Source organism: Perca flavescens, chromosome 16, assembly GCF_004354835.1.
Source record: "Perca flavescens isolate YP-PL-M2 chromosome 16, PFLA_1.0, whole genome shotgun sequence".
Taxonomy (NCBI): domain Eukaryota; kingdom Metazoa; phylum Chordata; class Actinopteri; order Perciformes; family Percidae; genus Perca; species Perca flavescens.
Genome location: NC_041346.1, coordinates 17,360,519 through 17,384,011, shown reverse-complemented (window position 1 = coordinate 17,384,011; position 23,493 = coordinate 17,360,519). Strand labels below are relative to the sequence as shown.

The 23,493-nt window shown below is 42.9% G+C and overlaps 2 protein-coding genes across 7 annotated transcripts; one reads left to right on the top strand and one right to left on the bottom strand.

Annotated features, from left to right (window-relative positions):
- Nucleotides 1–1,223: 1,223 nt before the first annotated feature.
- setd1ba (SET domain containing 1B, histone lysine methyltransferase a) lies at nucleotides 1,224–16,404 on the bottom strand. Of its 3 annotated transcripts, none has more exons than XM_028601525.1 (19): nucleotides 16,120–16,404; nucleotides 15,567–15,683; nucleotides 13,056–13,207; nucleotides 12,704–12,802; nucleotides 12,127–12,397; nucleotides 11,239–11,360; nucleotides 9,576–10,679; nucleotides 7,373–8,101; nucleotides 6,498–6,671; nucleotides 6,299–6,392; nucleotides 5,989–6,197; nucleotides 5,797–5,869; nucleotides 5,362–5,712; nucleotides 3,955–5,247; nucleotides 3,395–3,561; nucleotides 3,165–3,290; nucleotides 2,901–3,020; nucleotides 2,296–2,433; nucleotides 1,224–2,188 (listed from the first exon to the last, which is right to left on the bottom strand). In XM_028601525.1, the coding sequence occupies exons 3-19, from the start codon at nucleotides 13,191–13,193 to the stop codon at nucleotides 2,015–2,017; spliced, it is 5,382 nt and encodes a 1,793-aa protein (XP_028457326.1). In that variant the 5' UTR covers nucleotides 13,194–13,207; nucleotides 15,567–15,683; nucleotides 16,120–16,404; the 3' UTR covers nucleotides 1,224–2,014. The 3 variants fall into 3 exon arrangements, with proteins under 3 accessions (XP_028457326.1, XP_028457328.1, XP_028457325.1); XM_028601527.1 differs by lacking the exons at nucleotides 15,567–15,683; nucleotides 16,120–16,404 and adding an exon at nucleotides 13,431–14,322 and having other exon boundaries at nucleotides 3,955–4,473; nucleotides 5,113–5,247; XM_028601524.1 differs by lacking the exons at nucleotides 15,567–15,683; nucleotides 16,120–16,404 and adding an exon at nucleotides 13,431–14,322.
- Nucleotides 13,876–23,246, top strand: rhof (ras homolog family member F). 4 transcript variants are annotated; one of them, XM_028601531.1, is made up of 6 exons: nucleotides 13,876–14,126; nucleotides 14,388–19,895; nucleotides 20,161–20,248; nucleotides 21,331–21,440; nucleotides 21,730–21,864; nucleotides 22,033–23,246. In XM_028601531.1, exons 2-6 carry the CDS (start codon nucleotides 19,758–19,760, stop codon nucleotides 22,195–22,197), a joined length of 636 nt encoding a protein of 211 aa, XP_028457332.1. In that variant the 5' UTR covers nucleotides 13,876–14,126; nucleotides 14,388–19,757; the 3' UTR covers nucleotides 22,198–23,246. The 4 variants fall into 4 exon arrangements, with proteins under 4 accessions (XP_028457332.1, XP_028457333.1, XP_028457334.1 ...); XM_028601532.1 differs by having other exon boundaries at nucleotides 13,876–14,928; nucleotides 15,303–19,895; XM_028601533.1 differs by having other exon boundaries at nucleotides 13,876–15,929; nucleotides 16,297–19,895.
- The last annotated feature ends 247 nt before the right edge of the window (nucleotides 23,247–23,493 follow it).

Here is a 23,493-nt window from a genome sequence, read left to right as displayed (position 1 = left end):
GCTTCAATCCTCTTCCCATGCCGATTCTGCACCGTTTCGTTTTTTTTTCTCTACACCGCAAACAACTTTTCATAGAATTTACAACAGAAAATAAAAAAAAACAAAGCTTGACACAAGCTGAATTTCCTGCTACCAGCTCATCACTCTTTTCATAGAGCTCTGAGCTGTGTTCGCGTAGCAAATTCCAGGGAACAAAAATATATATATTTATATAGTATTCACAGTTACAGTATTTACACATTTTAGGATTACAAAGCAAATGGGCAGAAAATGAAGACGTTTCTACAAGAAACAATCTTTCAGAAAAGGAGGTGGAGACTTTTTCCTGTACACAGTGGACCTTTTTCCTTAAATAAACAACCTTTTTCAACCCTCAGATTTCTTTACAGTTCCCTGAAAATATTTTTAAATACTCAGTCTTTCGTTAAAAAAAAAAAAAAAAAAAAAAAGAGAAAGAAAGATGCATCTTAAAAGTGTTGCCCCTGTTAAGATAAAAAAGCTTTAGATCTTCTGTACAGGTAATCATATAAACATCACTAGTGGAAAAAAAAGAAAATCTCCATAATAGATCCAACTGAATGAAAAGCAATGACTGACTTGGTCTTGAATGGGGGAAATGAATGGCTGAGAGGGGGCGTAATATTTGTTTTTTATCTTAATGTCTTTATAAAGAAAGAACAACCCTGGCAGAAGGCCTATTGGGTCGTAGAAACACTTTGTTGTGCATGAGAACATTGAACACTGGTAGAGTAATAAGTGTTACAGTTGAATAGGACACTAACATGAGACGGTCATCCCAGGTACAGATGTAAGAAGCCGAAACATCATCAAACACCCACGGCGGGAAAAAATAGGCAGCAAAAACAGACTTCTATGTCCACCACCGGCATGCTCAGGTTAAAACATAGACAAGTTTTACATTCATATGGCACTTAAAGAGAGAAATTATTATTTCTTCTTAAGTTGAAAACTTAGTTTAACACGTATTTTCAATCGCTGCCCAGTGCACAAGAACTGGTTAAATTTGAATTTCTTGCTCTGCATGATTGGGGGCCTTCTACACTGCGGCCACACACACACACACACACACACACACACACACACACACACACACACACACACACACACACACACACACACACACACACACACACACACACACACACACACACACACACACACACACACACACACACACACACACACACACACACACACACACACACACACACACACACACACACACACAAATATAGTGTCTGAAGAAACAAGCATGGAAAACACTGGAATATCATTAATACAAATTCTAAATGTCATCTTTACCTTTTTGCATAAACAAATAGGAAGCAGCATGATCCATTATTGGCTGGTGAAAGCAGGCATGATATCCAAATATTCCATATTTTGTGGTAGGGTTTAACCATTTGTTTTGCTTGAATTTTCTTTTATCGGTTTGATTAATGTCCAAGAAAACTGGTGCAGAGGAGGTAGGAGCGAGAGAGCAGGGTTGCAGTCCGGTGTCGGGCCGCGACACTCCGCCATCATCCCATCTGCTCAGGTGCCCGACCACGTCTTCTCCCACAGAGAGGCGTTTTCCTGCCGGGCTTGTGCGTCTCAACAGTGTTAGTAAGCAGCTGAACATGTGAGTCTGTGTTGTTGTTGTTGTTTTTGTACCACGTGTGGTCTACGTAAAGCTTATGAGACAAACGAGAAGTGTAAAACTGTACAAACCAGGACTGGATGTGGAAGGAGCCATGCTGAAATACTGTCCCAACGTTTAGAAGAGGAAATGCTGCACCAGCAAGTCAAGTGTTTAAGTAAGTTCTGGGTCACTGGCAGACATAAAAAACTATGTGTTTTTTAATTTCAAGAGCACCATGAATCGTAAACAAATCTAGAGTTAAATATGTGAAGAGGGCCCTACAGACGAGCAGGTTTCTTCTCCTTGTTCCAAAATAGCCCAGTCTGAGGACAGCACTTTTACACCCTGGAGACGAGTGACCTCACACGGATGTTAGTTCAGCGTTCCCCTACAGTTCTCTGCCCCACACAAACAGGGGATCTTCTCGTCCTCGATGGGGAACTTGTAGTCGTACGTGATCTCCTCGTTGACGTTAATGGACTGTCTGGAGTAGATCACAATCTTCTTTTGAGACTCCACCGTGATGACCTTCGCATAACAGTTGGGCTGAAAGAAAACGCATCGTTAGATTGCTTTTAAACTTGGGTTTCTGTTTCACGCGCTTGGTGCTGAAGCTTTTACAAAAAGGAGCATCATGTGGATTGTCGTCTTACATTGCAGCTGTGGTTAATGAAACGGGCGAAGTTGCCACACTTCGTAGCGTCTATGATGGTGTCGTGGTCAACGCGGAACATGTAGCTGCTGCCGATGCCCTCCTCCTCATAGCGCTTCTCCCGCATGTCCGCAATCACCTGCCAATGAAGGATTATCACTTATTAAGAGGTCTGACGGCTTTAAAATTAAACTACTGGCTTTATCTGACAGAATTCCACTGGATCTCTACTTTAACCCCATCAGTGGGACTTGCTCATTTACCGGACCGTGCATCTCGCCATCAGCCAACATATCAACAGCTCTGGTGCTTCAAAGCAAAATGAGCTATCGGGCTTGGTAGTTATTACGGGTTGCTGTTACAGCAGTCGAAGCAACATCCAAATTTGGTTGTGTCCCAGCAAATTTGAAACATTCAGGATTCTAATAAACTGCATTTTGTAACAGGAATTGTGCACCCCATAAAGTCTACGTATATACACAGTATAATCCATCAGAAAGAGAGAAAGAGAGTCAAATAAATGCAGCTACATTTAAAAAAATGCAACTATTGTTTATGTACCCACAGAAAAAACTACTTCAAACGAACCAATCAACTGCCTCTCACCTGTCTGATGTTTTGCCCCACGTACTCTATGACCATTTCATCTGCAGCGATGGGCTCCAGAGCAAACAGACCCCAGTCATGGATGTGCGACCTGCAGAATCTGATCTTTTTCTTACGGAACTGTAGGAGTAAAGTGGAGCAGAGTGTGACTTTTGTAGATGACATAATTGTCTTCTGTTCTTACTTACTGCTCTTATTTGAAAACAAAATTCGGGGTGAAATCAAACTGCCTACTGGAGCAAAGTTCGGTTTGACAGTGTTTACCTTCAGCTGGTTGAACTTCAGCAGGTCACTGTCACACGCGAACGAGGACAGCAAACGCCGCTGCTCCGACCGCCGCTCCGAGCCAGCTCTTGTAGAGGCTTGGACCTGTGCGGGAATACTCATACCCTGCAGGAAGAAGATGGAGTCAGACGTGTCCACCCACAGCAGTACAACATCTGTGACGCCTCTGAGGTTTTTACGTGTACACTTTCACAGAAGTCTGTACTCACCTGTGTGTCGAACGGCGGCTCCTCTGACTGCAGCTTTGTGCTCTGAAGGTACTTGATCTTGTCTTTCTTGTCGATCTTGTAGTATCCCTCGCTTCGCGCGCAGCCGGTCACGTGATCCCTCATGCCGTCATCTCTTCTCTTTTTCTTCACTCGGGGGATGTTGGTAGGTGCAGAGAAGTCAAGGAAGAAACTTAAAAAAAAAAAAAAAAAGGCCTTGGACCACAGCTGAGCTGCCAAAACACTGAAGCTCAACAGATATTCAATAGAAGCCAAAGAGTTCCTGAGTTACACCACCAGAGGGGGACACACACACACACACACACACACACACACACACACACACACACACACACACACACACACACACACACACACACACACACACACACACACACACACACACACACACACACACACACACACACACACACACAATACACTTATTTAACTGGACTGATCTCTGTGGAGACTGTATATGAAAAGTGACTTTTACATAAAGATTAATATTATTAATAAAACCATTTGGTGTAAATCAGCTGATGTTGAGCAGTAAAGGATATATGGATGGTTGACCCAGAGCGTGTCGTTGAGCCAGTCGTTGCCGTTATCCTGCTGGAGCATCTTGTCATAAGTGATCTGCAGAAGCCGAATGTCTTCGTCATCTATGCCTTCGTTCCAGATGTCATAGAGTATGGTCATCTCCTCAAACTCGGAGCGCGTTTTGAAGTATGGCCGGGGAGGCGAGGTGACGGGGGACAGGCTGCCCAGCAGGAGCTCCTCCCAGCATCGCCGTGCCCTCCGTGTAGGCTTTACGGCCACAGGTGCCTCTTCTTCGTAGGACAGGAAGCCGTCTTCGGCAGGCAGGACCGTCTGAGGCTTCACCTCTCCTTCCCGGAAGTCCAGGCTCGGGTGGTCGGGGGACTTGGCAGATATCGTTTGCGTGGATGGATCGCCGAGGTGTGCGTCGTGAGGCAAAGGGGTGGACTCGGATGAGAGCTCCAAAGACTCATCAGCTGCCAAAACAGCGGGGGTCTTTTTGCCTTTGGGTCGTCCAGGTTTCCTCTTTGATGGGGCAGTATCTGATGAGACAGGGACATCTAGAGTGAGACCAGCGGGCAGATCTTCAGGGACACTGGCTGAATGCTCTGCTCCAGCTGACAGGGCCTGGTTAGGCAGAGCGCAGATGGGCGGCTCTTTAAAAACTGGTCTATCGTCCAGGCTCTCAGAGGATATTTTCCTGTTAAGAGTCAGTGCTGTGGGGTCAGGGAAGACAGGGGTAAAGGTTAAGTCTCTCCCTGGGGTGCGGGGGACTCCAGCACTAAGGACAGGGGATTGTGCAGGGTAGGAAAAGGGGCTACCGGGGATGTGAGGGGAGCTAAGCAGCAGGCTGCTGCCCGTCAGCGGGGCATCACTACCGGGTGTTATGGGCACCGTGTCCGTGCTCTGAGACTTGCCCAGACTTCGGGCACGCTCCATCAGGTCCCTGCCCGGCGTGCGGGGGATATCCTCGTCTGTTGGGAGCCTGGCCCGCTGAGGGAGGTCAGGCAGGGGACCAGGGGGCGGATGAAGGAGGGAACGACCTTCTACTGCCGGGTGTGGAGGGAGAGGGAGGTGCATTAAAGATGCGGAGACAGATTTGGGGACAGGTGTGTTTGCATCTATGTGGGATGGGGCTAATTGACCTGGGGTGCAGGGTACTTCCTCGGGCTCCGCTTTACCTTTGGCTTTTGTCTCCTGTTCGCTGTCAGGCAGGGCGCCTGTGGGAGTGGGTGGCCGGAGGTTTGCTACATGTTCCTGAGGTTCAGACTTCACTACCGGAATGTCACGGTCCACACTGAGGTCTCGCTCTTTGACTAGAAGACAAGAAAAGATATTCCTTTCTTTTAACATCTGACTTCAATAGAGCAAAAAAACGATTAATACCTATGCTGTATTATTCGGCTTGTATAATATCGACAGACGCTCACCTGGGATGCCTTTGGGTGATGGCGGCTTCAGGTCCCCCGTCACCTCCTCCGCTGGACTAGGAGGTCTCCTCCTCAGGTTCTCCTTATCCTCTGGGACCGGTCCCGCAGGAGGGCTTGGTGCCTTGGTCTCCGTCTTCCCCTCCTCTTCATCAGAAGACGACGTTGATGAGGATGAAGAGGACGAGGAGGTCTGGGCCACTTTGCCTTCAGCCTCCACATCTGGTTCTGCCGCCGCCTCCTGTTCTTCCACCTCATCCTCTTCCTCTTCCGAGCTTAACTCGTATTCGGAGGAGTCCGCACTTTCTGCTGAAGAGTCTGAGCTGGCTTTAGAGGACGCTGAACTCTCAGCTTCTGCAAGAAATGGGGAAAGAAATGATCAATTACAGGAATAAGACAAAAACCCAACCAACTGCTGGCGTTTGATATTTAAGGTACCTTCATCAGACGAATCTGAGGAAGCGCTTTCACTGGATGAGTCTTCATCATCACCCTCTTCATCGCCACTCTCCTAAGAGATGATCACAGAGCATGAAAATGTTTAAAAAAAATGCAGAAATATTCAATGCACACGATGTAAAAGACAATCCAACAGATACACAATTAATGGTCATTTTTGAGACGGCTTACTTTGCCTGACGACAGCCTATCTGTCGCCTCAGTTTCATCAGGCTCCTCCTCCCTGTCGGACAATGACTCTTCCTTTCCTGAGGTGTCCAGCTCCTCCTCTCCCTCGCTGTCCAGTTCAAGTGGCCGCGAGTGCCGTCGCTTCGCTGCTGCAGCGTCGGCATCCATTTTGGAATCGTCCGATGGGAGCTCGGCTGGGTCTCGATCCCGGTCTGACAGAAGTGAACCACAAGATAAATTAGCTTTTAGCAACAACAAAAAGAGAAAACCAGGAAGAAGAGAGAATTGTAAATGTGACAAAAGAGAGGGTTACCCTCATCCTCCAGCTCGTCATCCACTGGTGTGGAGGGTCGGGCTCGTTTGTTGTCCCCTGCTGTTGCAGCCTCAGGCGGGTCCTTCCTTTTTACCTGAGCGCAACATGTAACCATTAAACACAACAGGAGCTGCAAATGATCGAGAAAAGGAAGGAGTATCCCTCCTTGTCCTACTAAAAGACAAATTTCAAGGCTTACCTTGAAGGAGGGCAGGCGTATGGCTCCTCGCAAACTAATTCCCAGGCCCACTCCCTCGTAGCCCAGTCCCTCGCCCTTGTTCCAGTTCTCCAGCAGACTTGAACCCATCGTTTCTTTGGGTTTGGGTCTTTCTTCTTCCTTTCCCTCTGCACCCTTCACTGGTGTCAAAGATGCCTGGGAAAAAAAATTATATGATTCTTAATGCTGGTAAGTTATTGTATCAAACCCTGTTATACTGAACAATGACAACAACTTTCATGAAACAAATGCTGCTTCATGTAAATGCAACTCTTTATTTTCATGATCAGTTAATTGTTTTTCCAATTAATCATAAAAGGAGATGTCTTTAACTTGCTTGTTTTGCCTGATCAACAGTCCAAAACCAAAAAGTGTTCAATTTAGAGATATAAAACAGAGAAGAGCAACAAATCCTCCCATCTAAAAATCTGGAAACAAGGAATATTTAGCATTTTACCTTGATAAATAAATTACACTAAACATTAATGTAAGATTCTTGTGGATGCAGATTGGACAGAGAGCTACATTAGCTAAAACTACACAGAGAGGTTGTTATAATTATTCTTTTTTAATAATCTGCAAAAAAGCATGTTTTGATTGATGAATTGATGGTCATCATGAAGAGTTGTGCTACAATGCAAACTGAATGACTATTTCTTGATTAAGTCTACAATGTATGGCTTCTATAATGTAATGCAATCATATAATATGGACATTATTCGACTCAATTTACATAGGTTAGAAGTCAGGGCAAGTATATTTTCCCACACACATACTATACTGTGCATGTGTGGATATTATTACTCTCTTTGCTTCTGTAGTAGGTAACACTGTATTTGCATCTTGGAATAACTTACCTTTGCTGAGTGTTCCTTCTTTTCCCACCAGTCATCAAAGGCTCTAAAAGCCACCACCTCCACCATTTTGCGGTTGAGGTCCCTCTTCATGATGGCCTTCAGCTCCTTGACAATGACCAGCAGCACACCGTCAACAGTGGCTTTGTGGGGATCCTCCTTTTTAGTCTCATATCCAGGAGGAGGAACAGTAGGGTTGAACTTTGGTATACTGGGATGCTGCCATTGTTCGGGTGCTGCGCCGCTAGCAGGCGTAGCACCCATAGTCAGAGGAACGTAGGGTCCCCCATACGGCCCAGATGCACCACTGTCCATAAAATGTGGATAAGGATAGGGCCCTCTAGTCTGAGCCATGCGACTCAGCATCTGCTGCTGCATCTGGAAGGACATGGGAACGGTGCTCCACTGTTCCCACCGCAAGCAGTTCATCAGCTCCATTTGCACCAGGGGCATCATGCTATGAGGGTAGGGACCCATGGGTGGTAGCATATGGTGAGGCACTCCGGGGTGACCGGCCATGACAGCAGAGTGAGGGGCCAGGTGGTGATGTGAGATCTGGAAGCCGGCCTGGTGCGGGAGAGGAGGGAAGCCGGGAGGAGGGATGGAAATGCTCTGCATCGGAGACACCGCAGAGTTCATGACAATGCCCTTTCCACAGTCTCCACCGGAGATTGGAGTCCCTGGCATCTCATCGTCAGAGATTTCCATGTCTTCTCCCGACGACTGATGACCCTGTGTGAAAAGGGACAGCCTGTCAGGACTATGCAAGGTTAACGTGTATTTTTCACAGGTTACACGAGAACAATCATCTGCCCTTTTCCTTCCATGACAACTGAGCAAACGCCATCGACTTATGGAGACCTTGAGATATGGTCAAAAAGCTCAGGAAAAAGCTTTTCAACCGGTTCTGATACAATACTTAAGATTTCATGTTGATTCCAAAGCAATCCTTTCTTTTTTTTTGGATGCTTAAAACACATTTTTATGTTTTGGTTATTTAAACAATACCAACTTACAGTACTCCGTGCTATGGACACATTTTGCTCTGAGGTTGGCTACTCAGTAAATCATTCAAAATAAGAGCAACAAATTACTTAAGTGCTGATCTGAGTTCAAAGTTTAGTATTCACGCTAGCACATTCAAACACACCTGACCCATGTTGTTGGTCTCAGCGTATTTCCAAACAGAGCTGTTTGCTTTAGGCATCACAGCGATTATTCCTAAAACCATAGTGCATAATGGGAGGGCAACACTTTCACAAAGGATTTACGTTACAACTGCTGCAGGAATGAAAATAATGAGAATAAACTCAGCATGAGAGTGGCATCATTATCCAAAATGACCTGTTTGCAGTGCTTGCTTTGTGATAACTTCAAATGTGAGATATAAGACGCTGCTGCCAATCCGGACTGTCAGGGTAAAACCAGGAAGTGTGGTGTTGAATGGGGCTAACTGCCAAACTGTGTTTTCCTCTGTGTGAGCGTGTGGTGAGTGTTTGAAAGAGGAAACAAGAGTGTTTCTCCAACAGCAGAGCAGCTCTTATTTCTCCTTTCAAAGCACAGCACACAGTGTAGAAATACAACATCATAGGCCAGATGATGTTACTCTGACTTCAAACAAGGAGATCAACTTCATATGAATGTGAAAGTATTTGTAAGGCTGTGAGTTATGTCTAAAACTTTTCATTCATAACTTATGTCAATTGTTTTACATGCATATTTTATACACATATTCAGAGACTACTGTGCTAACAAATACACTTTTATTACGGGAACAAACACTACTTATTAGTCCTTTAAAGATCATATTTGTACTCTGCACAAAAACAAACAGCAGTAGCAGTCAACTGAAATAGCATACACCTTTTTTAAGGTGCCTTCATACATAGATTGCTGTGAGATCAGAACTTCCTTTGCGAGGCATAGCCTAATAAAAGAAAATGAAACAAAAAGGGAAAGTTTACTACTACAACCTTGCACTGAAACTAGACCTCACTTCCTGTGTCCTCATTGTAACTGTCACAGCTGTAAGTAAACATCAGCATTGTGCTACTATCAATTAAGACTATCAATATGAGCTCATTGGGAAAAATGGGGGTGCTGTTTCTTGTGAAATGTAACCTAACGCATGAAAATATGCATATTGTTATTTTTCATATAAACACAAGTTTCATGCAAATATCAGAAAAAAAAATCAGTGTCTTACCGTTTCCATTTTTTCAGTGGGAGTGTGGCCTCGAAAATGTCCATCTTTGAGGTCACTGTTCCTCGTCTTCTCCTGGACAGGAGAACTGATTCTCTTGATCAGGGAAGCAGTTCCGGGAACTGGCTCTTCATCTTCCGAGTCTGGAAGTGGGGTTGGACTTATATCCTCCAAGCCTGTGCTAGAGGGACGGGAGTTTTGGTGGCCACCTTGGGAGCCACTCGTGTAAGGGGGAATTGGGGATAGCTGAGAGGATGAGGAGGAAATTGGACTTCCATCCATTCGCACCTCAGTGTCTGAGTCTCGCGTCTCCAGGAACGGCAGCAGCTTTGTCCTTTTCTCCTTGAGGAGCATCTCAATGCGGGAATCCAGGCTATTGCGCTCTGGATCAAGCGTGGGGGAGCCAGGTGAGGGGCAGTGCTCTGGTGTTTGAGGAGGAGGGGTGGTTGGATGGGGCAAGGGCTCCGGTGGGGGCTCTGGGATCGGAGGAGTTTCTGGTCTCTCCTTGACGGGCAAAAAGTCAGTGGCAGCTGCCAGAGGTGGCTGTGGTGGTCGGAGGTACTCGCCCTCCCTTTGGGCTGGGTGATGGAAAGCAGGCTCTGACGGGGGGAACGCGGGGGGCAAAGGAGCCTGGTAGGGCGAGAAGGCGGAGTTGAAGTTAGGCGTAGCGGGGGGAGGAGCTGTGTAGGTGAAGGAAGGGGTGGAGGGTGGCGGTTCAGGTGGGGTGAGTTGGTGCTGTTTGAAGGGAGCTTGTTCAGACGTCGTGCTTCGGTACATGTTGCTGCGGTACTGAGGCCTCTCCGGTCTGCGGTTGTACGCATCCTGGAACTTACTCTCGTGTCTGCGAGACTTGTAACCTCCAGAGCTCTCGGCCCGGCTGGACTGGTACGCCGGTGTCGACTGCCGACTGGAGAAATTGGAGTCTTGAGAGAAGGGCGTACCTGTCTGGCGTGGGGTATGAGGGGTTCCCTGGGACTGGGGTGTGTCCTGCCTTAGGCTGGAGTAGCCTGTCTCCAGGGACAGAGGAGTGGTGGAGCTGCTGGGTGGCAGTGTTCCTCCAACAGCTGACACACTGCTCTCTGACAACCTGCGGATGGGCTCGCAGGCCTTAAAGGAGACAAACAGGATTAAGATTAATCAAGGTGTCACAGGCAAACATTCACACCACTAAAACCTCTACCATCACAACTAAAAAATGTCTTGGAGTGTAATTTAGAAGCTATTGTATATCAATGCAGTCATAAAAAAAAATTGTTGGATGATTTTTGCCCAATAGTTACAATTCACAGTGAATCTTTAAAAAAAGAAAAAAAAGAAACTAGTAGATAAGAGTATCTGGGCACAATGCCTGGGGGATCTCGTGTAACGAGGCCAAAGTGCACGTTTCAGTGGCTTTGTGATTTCAGTCCACAGGCAAGGGTCTGGATAACATTTCCTCTGCTCTACTCCACCACCTGCTGCACTGATAAAATAAATTACAGATAAGCATGTCAGCTTAGTTTGGTAAGTTATTTCTACAAAGTAACACTGCAATTCAGTAAGCATCAGGCTAACCTTGCATAAACCAGTAGAGAAACTGTACTAAACTATATGATTATTGAACTCCCACTGCCACAGATTAGGAAGCAATTTCTCATAAACCTATGAACAAAATAAAAGTTTTTACCAGTAAGGCTTCTGCCAGGCTACGAGGGGAAACTTCTCTGGCCTCCTCTCCACCAACAGGCAGGGTCTGCGGAGTGTAGCTGCCATTCATCAGGAGCTGGAAGTATCTAAGGCGATTCTCACCTGCAGAACGGTAAACATGCAAGTCTATAATGCAGGCTTAATGCCAGAAGGCTTTTTAAAACTAAATAAAGATTGTTAATGTGCATATGGTAATCTGAAATGTTATATGTAATACATACAGTAGGTAGATGCTATAATATAATGGTCCAAACATGTTTTTAAACTTAACATGTGCTACACAAAATGCAACAGTCATTCCTTTCAAGACTAATACATTTGTGTAGCCAGTAAACACTGTACACATTGTAATTAAAAACATCCTTATTTTGCTAATTAAATTAACAGATGCAAAACTGTTGCAAGTCAAATAATAAATACCTAAGAGTAATTAAAGTTGCTGTTCTGCATTAGTCAGAAGCAACAGCAGAATCTTTGAATCTTAACAGTGTTACTGACTGAAAATTTAGCAACAATTTTAGAGATTTCTTTTAAATGTGACTCAACAGAGATGATGTGAAGACGGAGAGGACTCTGACAGATTGGTTTGTGTTTGTTTACAGGTCTGAAATTATGCACAGTGGGAGTACACAGGCCCCCTCAGCGCTGGGCTTGTGGGAGCAGGCTTACATTCAATGAAATTCAATTACCCCACGTTACCAGGCAACGCACGTGAATTTACACACGTGATTGCGGTCCTTCTAATAATTCAAAACAAGAGAATATACCTCTTTGAGGAGAATGTTTTGCTCCTTCAGCAGAAAACAGGCTTGATCGTGCATAATGTAGGTTACACGTCTTCTCCTAGAATGACTGAATCACTGTTTACCTTTCGGGTCCAGCTCCACGTGGATGAAGTTTCCCATAACAGACGTCTTGTGAAGCGACTGCACGGCCACTTTGGCGGCTTTCACATTCTCAAAAACAACTTTGGCAATCCCCAGGTGCTTTTTGTTCTTCGGATTGTACAAGATCTCCACCTGCTCGATTTCTCCAAACTTTTTGCACATGTCGGTGAGAAATCCTTCCCGAATGTTGTCGTTCAGCCTGGCGAATGTCACCTCCTTTGGAGGCACAGGGCCGATATAACACTCGTCGATCTGGAAGAAGAATAAGAGGAGTTAACGTTAGGTGTGCTTTCGGGTTAACGTTGCACCATGTGGGGTCATTTCTGACAGCTGAGATAAGAACAACCTTGCCAGAGTGGGTACGATGAACTTGCATACCCAGTCATCCCCCTTCGCGCATTATAGTGCATGCAATTTGGGTTTTAATAGCCCATCCGACAACATAATGTCACCCGACATCCCAAAGATGAGTGAGGGGGGGGTGTGTCTGCAACTTTTGACAGCCCCCCTTTTCCACAAGGAAAAAGCTGGCATCATTCTTTCTGTCAGAGTAGATACCTTAAATTTCGGCACCGGTAGGACCGTCTCTTTGTATTTAGTCCACAGCCGACCGATCCTCGGGTCTCGGACCATCTCCACCGGTGGTATCCCGGGATTCTGCAGGAGAGGAGGGGGCACAACACTGTTATCCATCGCATTCACAACTTCACACGGCGAGAACTTGTTGCAAAGTAGTTTTACGCAAACCAGACGAGGTGTTGGATTAAAATGAACACCTCCGACAAGTAGTTCAAGATGCTGGAAAACACCAGTGGCCGGCCACAGCAACACAGCCACATTGTAACCTATCATGGAGGTCGGCTACTCGGTTACTATTGTAGCCGTTTCGCAGCGAAGGCGGTCCACTTACGGGCATGTTGAAAGTCTGTCCATCGTAGCGATACAGTTTGTGTGGCCCTTTCTTCAGCGCCGGGTCGATAATCAACTTGTAACTTCTCCAGTGGTGACTCCGCTTCTCCGCTGAGCCGCAGACGGGATGACTGTCCATGCCGTTCGCCAAACCTGAAACGACAGGCAGCGACAAGGAGAGAAGAGCTATCGTGAGGCAACGCTAAACACGGTCCCGTTACCAGCCCCCAACACTTTAAAAACGTTACAGATGCATGACTTTGGTGGCAGGGGTAGCTAACCCAAGGGAAAGCGAAAACGGGATATAGCGTATATCCCATTTACGGAAAACAGGCATTAGGAGGGCTGGAGAAAGAGGAAAAAAGAATAAGCTTACTCGAACTCTGCTTTCTGCCATGGTCTTCGTTCAATCTGTTTTTCTCCCCTGGCTTGGACATGGTTTGTCCGATCGAGTGGTTTTTCTTTAATTGAAGAAAAGACTAAATCGCTTTCCTTTCGCCTCTTACATTACATGATTTAGCTTGAAGAATACTGCCTCCTTTTCGGCGAGAGCCAACACATATCGTGTGCCTCTGGTCTGTAGCTTCTGTCTCTCCCACAATACACCGCTAGGCTTGCCCACCTCCGATGCTAGCCGCACTTTCGCTACAAACTTATTTATATTTTCACTGGCTATTTAATTATGTTATAGCATTGTATACAATCGTTATGTTTTAAATTACTCCGAAAGTAACGTTCGAATAAAAACATGAGCGTATTATTGGCCCGGTAACCGCTCTTTGTCGCTAAACCTCTAAATCATTTTGTGTGGAATCTGCCGATTGCATTTACCCAAATGGCAAACACAAGATAGACACAGGGGGCAAATGTCTTCTTAACTGCCACTAAAGGCTAATAAAAATGATTTGGTCGCAGGTCTGCGGCCAGACCTGTGGTCCTTCACAGATACAAACACGTCGAGACATAATTTGAAAACGAAAACAAACTAATGGGATTGGAGAGCTGCTGTAGAGCTAGTTGACTGCTAATGTGCAATTTCTGCCAGATGAACAGGATTATAATACGCAACTCGGTTGGTAAACGGTTGAATTTAACAGTCAGGCTAACGTTAATAACCGTTGGAATGCGGTGGTTTGTTACGTTTTTCTGTCCGTTAGACCAACAAACTAGTGCCAAACCGTTCTGTTGGTCCTCGCTTAAAGTATTAACCAGCGGCGGAGCTTTTAGTTATATATTCGTAACTCCGTATGGATTTCTCGCTTGTAATAATATTTGTAAACTGTATATTGTCGACCAAACTAGATTTTGTTTGACATTGTCTAGTGTTTTGCAGTGCTCGGGCAATTGGCTGGTTAACAGCGGCAGCTCGGCGGGCCAATCAGAGCGCAGCAGCAGAGAAGCTGTCTGCTATTAGAGGCACGGCTCAGGAGTCCTTCAACAGAGAGCAGAGAGAGGGGGCCGAGCGCTCTCGGCAGCCATTTTCCTAAAACAGGACTCAATGGCCTATATGGGTTTCCTTTGTTCCAAAAGGGATCTTACACTTGATTTCCTCATCTCTCACGGACTATGATAAAACTATGATTCCTCCTTTTAAAGGATTGAGAAGAAGGAAGAGAATGTACTGGATGTAATACCCTGTGACATCTTGAGCCTTTTTTCCTCTGCCTGGAATCCATCTTTGTCTTAACTAGGTCATGGCACACCCATATAATAGTATTTATATTTCTTAAGTGAAAAGAAACCTAATGTTGTGAATAAACAGTTGTATGATTTTGGAGATGTTAAATTAGGAGAAAACACAGTTGAAGTGACAATGTGTAATGGCTGATTTTTGGCATTGCACTCATGGCCTTGTAGGATATGAGTAGCAATGAGTAAGTTCAACTCTTTTATAATAATTTAACAGTTTTGCTAATTTATTAATGTAAAATGTGAGGCATGCAGTTACTGTTATCAAAAGTGATTTCTGTCAAGTTATCTGAGCTCATCAATTTGATCATATATGCAAATGTTGGCATCTGTATAATAGACAACTTTATTGAATATGTTCACTGGCATGCTGACATATAGATATAGTTCAGGATACAGTCCAGGTTATATGCCACTGCTACTCAAATGCCAGAAAGCAGGCCATGGATAACTAATGGCCTTTTGCAAACTAGTTTACTGTGCTGCCTGTCTGTAATTTTGACTGTTGATAGGTCATTTGCTTTGATTAATGACTTTAAACACTTTCCTCTCACAACAGCAACGCTGGTGACTTGTGTGTTTATACCCTTCCTACAACAGTGGAGACAACTTCAAGCACGATTAGGTTTGTGCTGTCCATTTGCCATTTAAAATCTGTCCAAAGTGTAATCGTTGGCTTGACCTTGCTTCAAGGGCACATTTAAATGTATTTTCAGAAGCCAAGTTAGGTAGCCCTTTACAGTTTCTAAAACGGTTAAAAAATAGACTTTCAAACCAAAGAGGAAACAGATGGAGGGAAAACTCTTATGGTGAAAATATTTACCTCAGCAATTTGGTGAAATGCAGTTAACAGGCCTAAACGCAGGGGCAGGAGGAATGCTTTCAGCTCCATCTTCGGATCCTCTAATAATGGCATTAATAAGGGGTGGGATAGCGTCTCCTGAAAAAGAGGGATTCCATTAGCACGAAAGATAGAACGCTCTTTTGAAAACTTTTTGATCAGTGGTAGGCATTGCCTCTCAGCCAGCGAATATGCATCTTCAAGCATCATCTGTGTGGGCAATATGCAAACCATCTCCTCTCTCTCCTTGAAGACAGGATTGCAGTCAAGTATGACCTCTTCCATTTCGACATTTTCTAACTGAGCTACATCACATAATGCCACAAGGAAATGTTGTTTTGAAAGGTAATGGATTTTGAGCTATTTCACTTAATTTGCCATTTTATGTCTACATGTAGCATACGTGTTCTAATAGAGGACAGACAACAATAAATAATTGTGGTTTAAACGTTATCAGCAAAACTAACGTTATATTGACTTTAAAAGAAAATTTGAACTGTAACCCATATTTTTTTGATTGATATTGTAAACTTACAGTTTAGTATTCAAAACATCCTAATCCAAGTCTTAAACGAGCAAAGGAATCTTAAGGGGAGAAATCTCGTAAATTTCACTGCTTCCCTTGTCCAAAGAGACCCTTTGGTAACGTGTAGGCTACACTTGTTCAATGGTTTATCTGCTGTTCTCTTGCCTCAAAATGGCTTCTTTACAGACAAAGGAGAGCACTGTGCTGTGATATGTTGCTGCGCCATAACTGGGAGAGGCTCGTTCACTCGGTGAGAGAGCCTCGTTCCAAGGACATTTCTCGGTGATACAACAGGAAATCTTAACACATATCGACATGGGGGATTTTACTCGCATGTATGTATGTTTAATAATAAGTAAAATAGAAGAAGAAGAAAAAAAACAGTCGACAGTGCGTGAAAGGAAGGACACGTTAATAAATTTTGCTGTCGGTTGCTGGGCTGACTCGCCCTGGTAACAGCAGTAATCCGAGAGCTCTGGACGGTTGCCATGAGAGCTCGAGCGTGTTGCTGCTCCCCCACACTGCCATATAAGGTCATCAGGAATCCTCTCTGCAGCAGCAGGCTGCAGCCCTGTTGTTTTGTCACTGGAAAGAGTGGGTGCTTCGGGCTTTCCGCGCGTGCTCTCTGGCTCGAGACAGAGACCGGCGGATCACTAACATCGAGTGTTTTAAATGCTACAGATTAGAAAATACAAACTAACAAAGATGCGATTCTATCTTTTGTTCGGGCAACGAGTTAAAAAATAGACAGAGGGGGGTCTTAATTCGGTCCTCAGGTGGGCCACTATGGCCCCTGTTACGCACACCCTTTTTTGTGTGTGAGCGTGTACATATCTGCTTATGAGAGCAGACCAAATCGTTGTCGGTGCGTGTCAGAGGCCTGTTTTTCTTGTTATCCTCTCCTTGCTCGGTCTGCCAAGTGCGCGCGTTCCTCCGTTTGCAGGTCACGAGGCTGCAGACAGCATTCCTTTCAGTCAACCCTGTTTCGAGACCCCCACTCCCAGTGCAATGGGGACACATTTGTGAAGAAGGTTTTGTGTGTGTAACAAAGGTTAACATTTTGCGTTCACATCAGCCAATGAGGTTATTTATAGGCCTTTGTTAAAAAGAACCTCCCCGGTGGGTTGCGCAATGCATTCCGTTTTGCGCGCCGCTGACAGACTGGAATATTCCACACAGAGGACTGGCCTCTCTTCTGCAGGACAGCTGTCTCTCTGCACGGCGAAAAAACTATTTTTGACAATTGTTTCTGTTTATTAATTGATGAAAAGGGGCTTTACACGTATGGATATTTTGTACACCTACAGGACAATTTAATATCCTTTATATGCTACGTTATTCACATGTTAGGCTGCCAGTTCACCTTGTAAGTCAAACAAGCACTCTTTATTTTTTTTATGCAGGCATTTTTCATAGCTTGTACTACATCATGCCGTATTGAAGAAGCATATGGAGCACATGAGAACGGTTTTATGGCTATTTCTGTGCAGTCAGAATAATCAGGCAGCCAGGCAAACTGCCCTGTCTTTGTTTGTATGCTCAGCCTTTTTATTCTGACGGATTGTTTACTGAATCAAATAAGGTATCCTTTTGTGCTTTGTGTTTTTTTTAATCTATGGATACACTTGCTTATTCATGGTTTTTAATTAGTAGTACTATATTTATTTTATTTATATAAACGTTGGCTTTTCTTCTTTCGAGGCTTTTCTTTTTTCTAGCTCTCAAATATGTGCATGCATTATTAGTGTAATATTACACATTATGGTTTGTGATCTCTATACATGGCAATTCATATTATCCCCTGTCTGTGTTTCTGAGATTTTAAAATAAATAGAATATACCCTCATGTTTATGTTTTATTGTTGTGGAAACTGAATCAAGTTGTTGTTGCAATTTTGAAGTTTAAATAAATGTTTCCTTTTTTTTTTTTTTTAAAACGGTATTTGAGCCTGTCATGAGAGACACACTAAAATACACAATAGACATAATTCATGCCTCAGGGTAACATTTTTTACACCAATTTCTTTTTATAGATGAAACTCCCTTTTCGTTATTGTAGTAAATGTGTGTATTCAAAAATACTTAAGATGACATGTTTTCTTAAAATAGTCAAAGTAAGGACAGTGTCAGCTCATCCTCTTAAAGGGACAGCTTGCACAAATTTTCACTCAAAAATAGCACTTGTGCTACAACCTGGTACAATGCATCTGTCCTTGTTCTTATACAAGGTTAATGTTAACTTCTGCATTGTCCCTGTTTAAATAAAATACATTACAATTACTAAAGCAATAGTAATCTCAAATACAACAGTTTTGTGTATTCTGATTATGTAGGCTCATTCTCTATGATCTCTCTTCTGACACCCACTTTAACTGATTTCTGTACTTATTATCGACTTGGCTGAAACATATTTCCAAACCTAATGTTAAATATTATTTTATTGCATATACTGGTCCATTGACATTCTCAATCATCAATTTTGTTTGATATCCAGTAGTTGCTTTTGGTCATTATCACACGTGGCTCAACCATAATTCATACACACACACACGTTTTCTACAGAAAGGTAACATACTATAAATCAGAATTTCATCTTATGGGATGAGAAAGAATAGTTGATCCTGACACCCCAATTTGTGATGTCACTGCTGTTTTCAGCCATACAGACTGGACAGAGAAATATGGCTCACATTAAAAGGAAAATACAGGAATAAACATGGTCAATTAATCTGCTTTTTACCAATTGCATGATTAGATTCAGCAGATTGGTTGCTCGAATTTTCTGTACCTCATATTTATATACACACCTCATACTTTGGTTTCTCATAATGACAAGTGGGTATTTTTGGTCAGTCATGACCATGAAATCCCATGTATATTAGACGGGCATTTAATGAATTACCATTAAAGGAATATTCCATATTGATTCAAACAGCCACTCCTGGCAATGAAAAGGGTGGGCAACTCAAAATAAAATGCATACAGACTATATATAATTGAGGAATCTGAGAGAAGTGAGGCAGCTGGTTTATTACTTGGTAGGTTATTATTTTTGTCATCTAAAAAATAAGTGGGGCTGGCCTTTCACTGGTATACGTTTCTGAGAAAGCAAGTTCCCAAAAGTAAAAAGCTCTGATGGAGCTATCAAGGCCACACATTCATGACTTATTATATACATTCAAGATCTTACTGTAATGATAACTGTTAGTGTTAACGAAAACCTGCTGACTTTTTACATCAGCAAGTAAATATGTTCAGTTTTATTTCTCACACACACCTCTGTCGATGGAGGCTGTGCTTCAGATTGAGTGCCCACCCAGAAATTGAAACATGCAATAGAGGGAGTAGCAGCAGCCAGACTCAACAGCTCCTCATGTGCATTCTTACCCAGTGATGCATTTAGTGAGCAGACTGAGAGGAGTGTAGGGGGTCAATTGGAAAGAGCTTCAATGTAACAGGAACAGGAAGTGGTGAACAGAGCGAGCTACCCGGTAAAACATGAGGCTTGTCTGTTCCTCTCTCTTGACACTGCTGGTACATCATCTCAGCCTTTCCAAATATAGATTAATCATGTATTTAACTTAAATCTGGAGGGAATATCTTCAGCCCCGTCCTGCCTGGCACCTGTTTGATTATTTGAAGGCGAAATGACACAAAACGGTGCTGCTGGGACTGCTAATGGTACCACAGAAAAGGGAGAGGAACTTAAAATTGTGATAGTGGGAGATGGAGGCTGCGGGAAAACATCTCTTCTGATGGTTTATGCTAAAGGTGACTTTCCAGAGGTAAGAAGAGCTTCCATGCCATGTAATGTACCTCATCTCTTGATATTGTATATCCATTTGTTCATAAAGATAGTATTTTTTCTTACCATATTTGAGACTCTAATAATGTTTAAACTGATCTAAATCCTTTTTCTCAATCAAAATTTAGTAAACTAAAAACCTGAGCTCCACTCATTATAGGGATCACTAATAAGATGTTATTAGTAATAAATATACAGTAGCTGTGTTATAAAATGGACATTTTTCTCTTGTGTGCCAAAAACAGAAATATGCGCCATCAGTGTTCGAAAAATATGTCACCACTATCTCTCTTGGAGGAAAAGAGATAAAGCTCAACCTGTATGACACAGCTGGTAAGATTCTTGATCAAAAATCACCTCCATATTGAACACCCTTGATTCTTTTTTTTAGTACGTTTCACATGATGTGGAGAGAGCACTGGATGGAATACAATAGAAACATTGTGCAGTTGAACAGCACTCACACACAGGTCACCAGAAGGGGAAATTATTTTATAGTTTTATATCTTTTAAGATTTTTAAGTTCAGACATCTTCCTACTGGGTGTTTAGTCCTTATATTGATGTTCTGAAACTGACAGAGGAAGTGGTAAAGGTTGATGTGTTCGTCAGAGAGCAGCATCAACATCATCTTTCAGGAACGGATCAACTGTTTGCATATCAACTACTTATAAGCTTTAAGGGAACCAACTTTAGAGTCAAATTTAGGGCAAGATTTTTTTTAACCTCACATATAAGTGAGAAAAAAATAATCAAAATAAAATAAAACCCCTTATTCCTCCTATTTAATGTGCTGAATGTGTAATTACATTTAAACAGGTTTTAAAATAGCTGAGTTATTGTATTTTTATTTTAGCCCTTAAATAGTCTATTATAGACCAACAATAGAGTCAGACTAATAAATATTGTACTAAATAGTATTGCTATTAGTTTACAATATACCAACATCTGTTTAACCCAAGGGCTCGGTATCAAAAAAATGCCATGTTCTGTAAACTGTAGCATTGTGTTCTAGTGGTACTTAAATTAAGGTATTGATTTGGCACCAGTATCGATTTAAACAATACCCAGCTTGACTCCAAACTGCTGTGCTTTTGTGGGGCATGAAACATGAAGTTCATATTGTTAACGGAATCGTTTTTAAAGTCATTTAATTTCCAGGAAAACCTATGACAGCTTATCGTTTGCATTATTGCAGCAGGGTGCCCTTACATCAGTGTAACAGGAAGCTGAGGCCAGGATGTGGTTTTATAGAACCACCCAAACTTTGTAACATACTTCATATCTTTATGTTCAGGCTGTTGCATCCGAATCAGACCAGACGTTTTGTTTAGTCAGTAAGAATTGTTATGTACAATTGTGTGCACAGGTTTACATATACCAGCTAACATGTATTGTGTGCCTTCCTTCTTTTAGGACAGGATGACTATGACAGACTGCGTCCGCTTTCATACCAAGACGCCGATCTGATTTTAGTCTGCTTTGATGTGACCAACCCCACCAGCTATGAGAATGTCATGATAAAGGTAATACTTTCTGTGGTACGTTCACAACATGCCAAGTTACAGTTTCAGGTTTGCTGTTCAAATTCAGTTTGTAAATGATTGTTGGAGTTGGCTGCATTCTTTTAGCTATGATTAACTCATGCAACTGAGCCTGCATGTGGACATTGACCCCCTTATGCATGCAGGTGTGCTGGGACTGTCTCTTTTCTGAATGCTTTCGAAAGCTGTGATCCTGAAGAACAAAGTCTGATGTTAAAAAGAACAGACATACAATGCCTCAGATCCTTAAATTCGTACTCTGTTTACCCAGTGGCACCCAGAGGTGAAGCACTTCTGTCGGGACACTCCGGTCATCCTGATTGGCTGCAAGACTGACCTCAGGAAGGATAAAGAATGTGCAAGGAAGCTCAAGGCCATGAATCAGGCTCCCATCACATACACACAGGTAAAGCAAGTAGTGTGCAGACATTTAGGGATCTATAAAAACTTTAACAGGAAGTACACTACAATTTGATACAGTAAATCAATACAACAACAAATCTCTTCCAAAGTCGATTTATCACCTTATACAGTCTAATTATTTGTGTCAATGTTGGGTTGGTCTGGGATGTAGGGTGAAGAGACACGGCAGCAGATGAATGCAGAGCTCTACCTCGAGTGTTCGGCGAAGTATCAGGAGAACGTGGAAGACATTTTCAGGGAGACCACCGTAAGAACTTTGGCCTTCAATCGAAAACAAAGGAAACACAAGAGGAAGAAGAAATGTGTTGTTTTGTGAAGTCAAAACAACAGATTCTTGAGGACTCCACGGGCTAGATTTTTTGAAAACCACTCATTCACATTCGGAAACTTAAGATGCTTGGTTTCCTAGACAGATGTGGAAGCAGCTGTATGACCACTGGTTCAGACATAAGTCTGGCCCTCACTGAATCATCAGCCCTTTACTGAAGAAAACGACGTAACAGGAAAGACAATTTTGGAAGAAGCGACAGAGCGGTATGCTACTTGAAAAGCCTTCTGTGAATGTATTTTTACTTTTTTATGAGACATGTTTTTGTATTTTTATATATATTTTCTGACAGAAGCTTTGTACTGTTTCCAAACCTGTTTTATTGAAATGTATAGCCATCTGTTGGAGGAATTTGACCAGTTAGTTCTTGTGTTGTCAGATTTTTCCACAGGTTTTTTAATGTCAATCGATTTCAAATGTCTGAATCTTGTTTAAAAGCTGCTGGTTCAACAATTCCCAGACAGACTAGTTGGTGTAATTCAATGTATCAAGGCACAGTAGCTTTAACAGCCTTGAAAGAAAAAAAAATTATTAGCTCATGTCCAGTAAAACAAAACAGTGAACTAGAATTTGTTTTGGAGCTGTGTCAATTTAAAGCAGGAATCTTACCTTTACCAGCAGCGCCCACTAGTGTTGGAAATACTGAATGTGTGGTATGGCTGCACAGTTATGGTATTTCCACAATTCCCACACAGTAAGGAAGGAACACTGAAATAAATTAAATTACTTGTTATCCCATTGCACAAGAAACACAGAAATAGCAAAACAATTTAATTAGGTGTTTAATTAATATATATATTTTACAACAATGTACACAGATTGAGAAATTGTTAACTGTCTTGTTACTGATCTCAGGCACCAGTTAGTCTTGAAATGAATGATGAAAACATTGTTTCACATTAGCTACATCGTAAAAATGAAGAAATCACGTTACTTTTGTGCATTCTGGCAGCTCTCTCTCGCATCAAATGTAACATTTTGGTCAGTAACTCAACGTGCTTTAATGTTCCCTCAATAAAAGTGATACATAAATATTGGGATTCTCTTCAGCATGATTGCTTTCTGGGAAATGACAAAAAACACAACACTACCATCTTTAAATTTGACTAAATAAAAAGACTTATTTTTTTGCTGTTACAGGCTGGAGGGAGAACCAGGCATTAGAGACCGGACATTTCTGAAAAAAACAAACAAAAAGACCCTACTTAACAAGCATGAAACAGGAACCACACGACACTACAGTGAACTAGAGCAAAAAGCTCTAGGTTTGGCCGTAAGTTAATT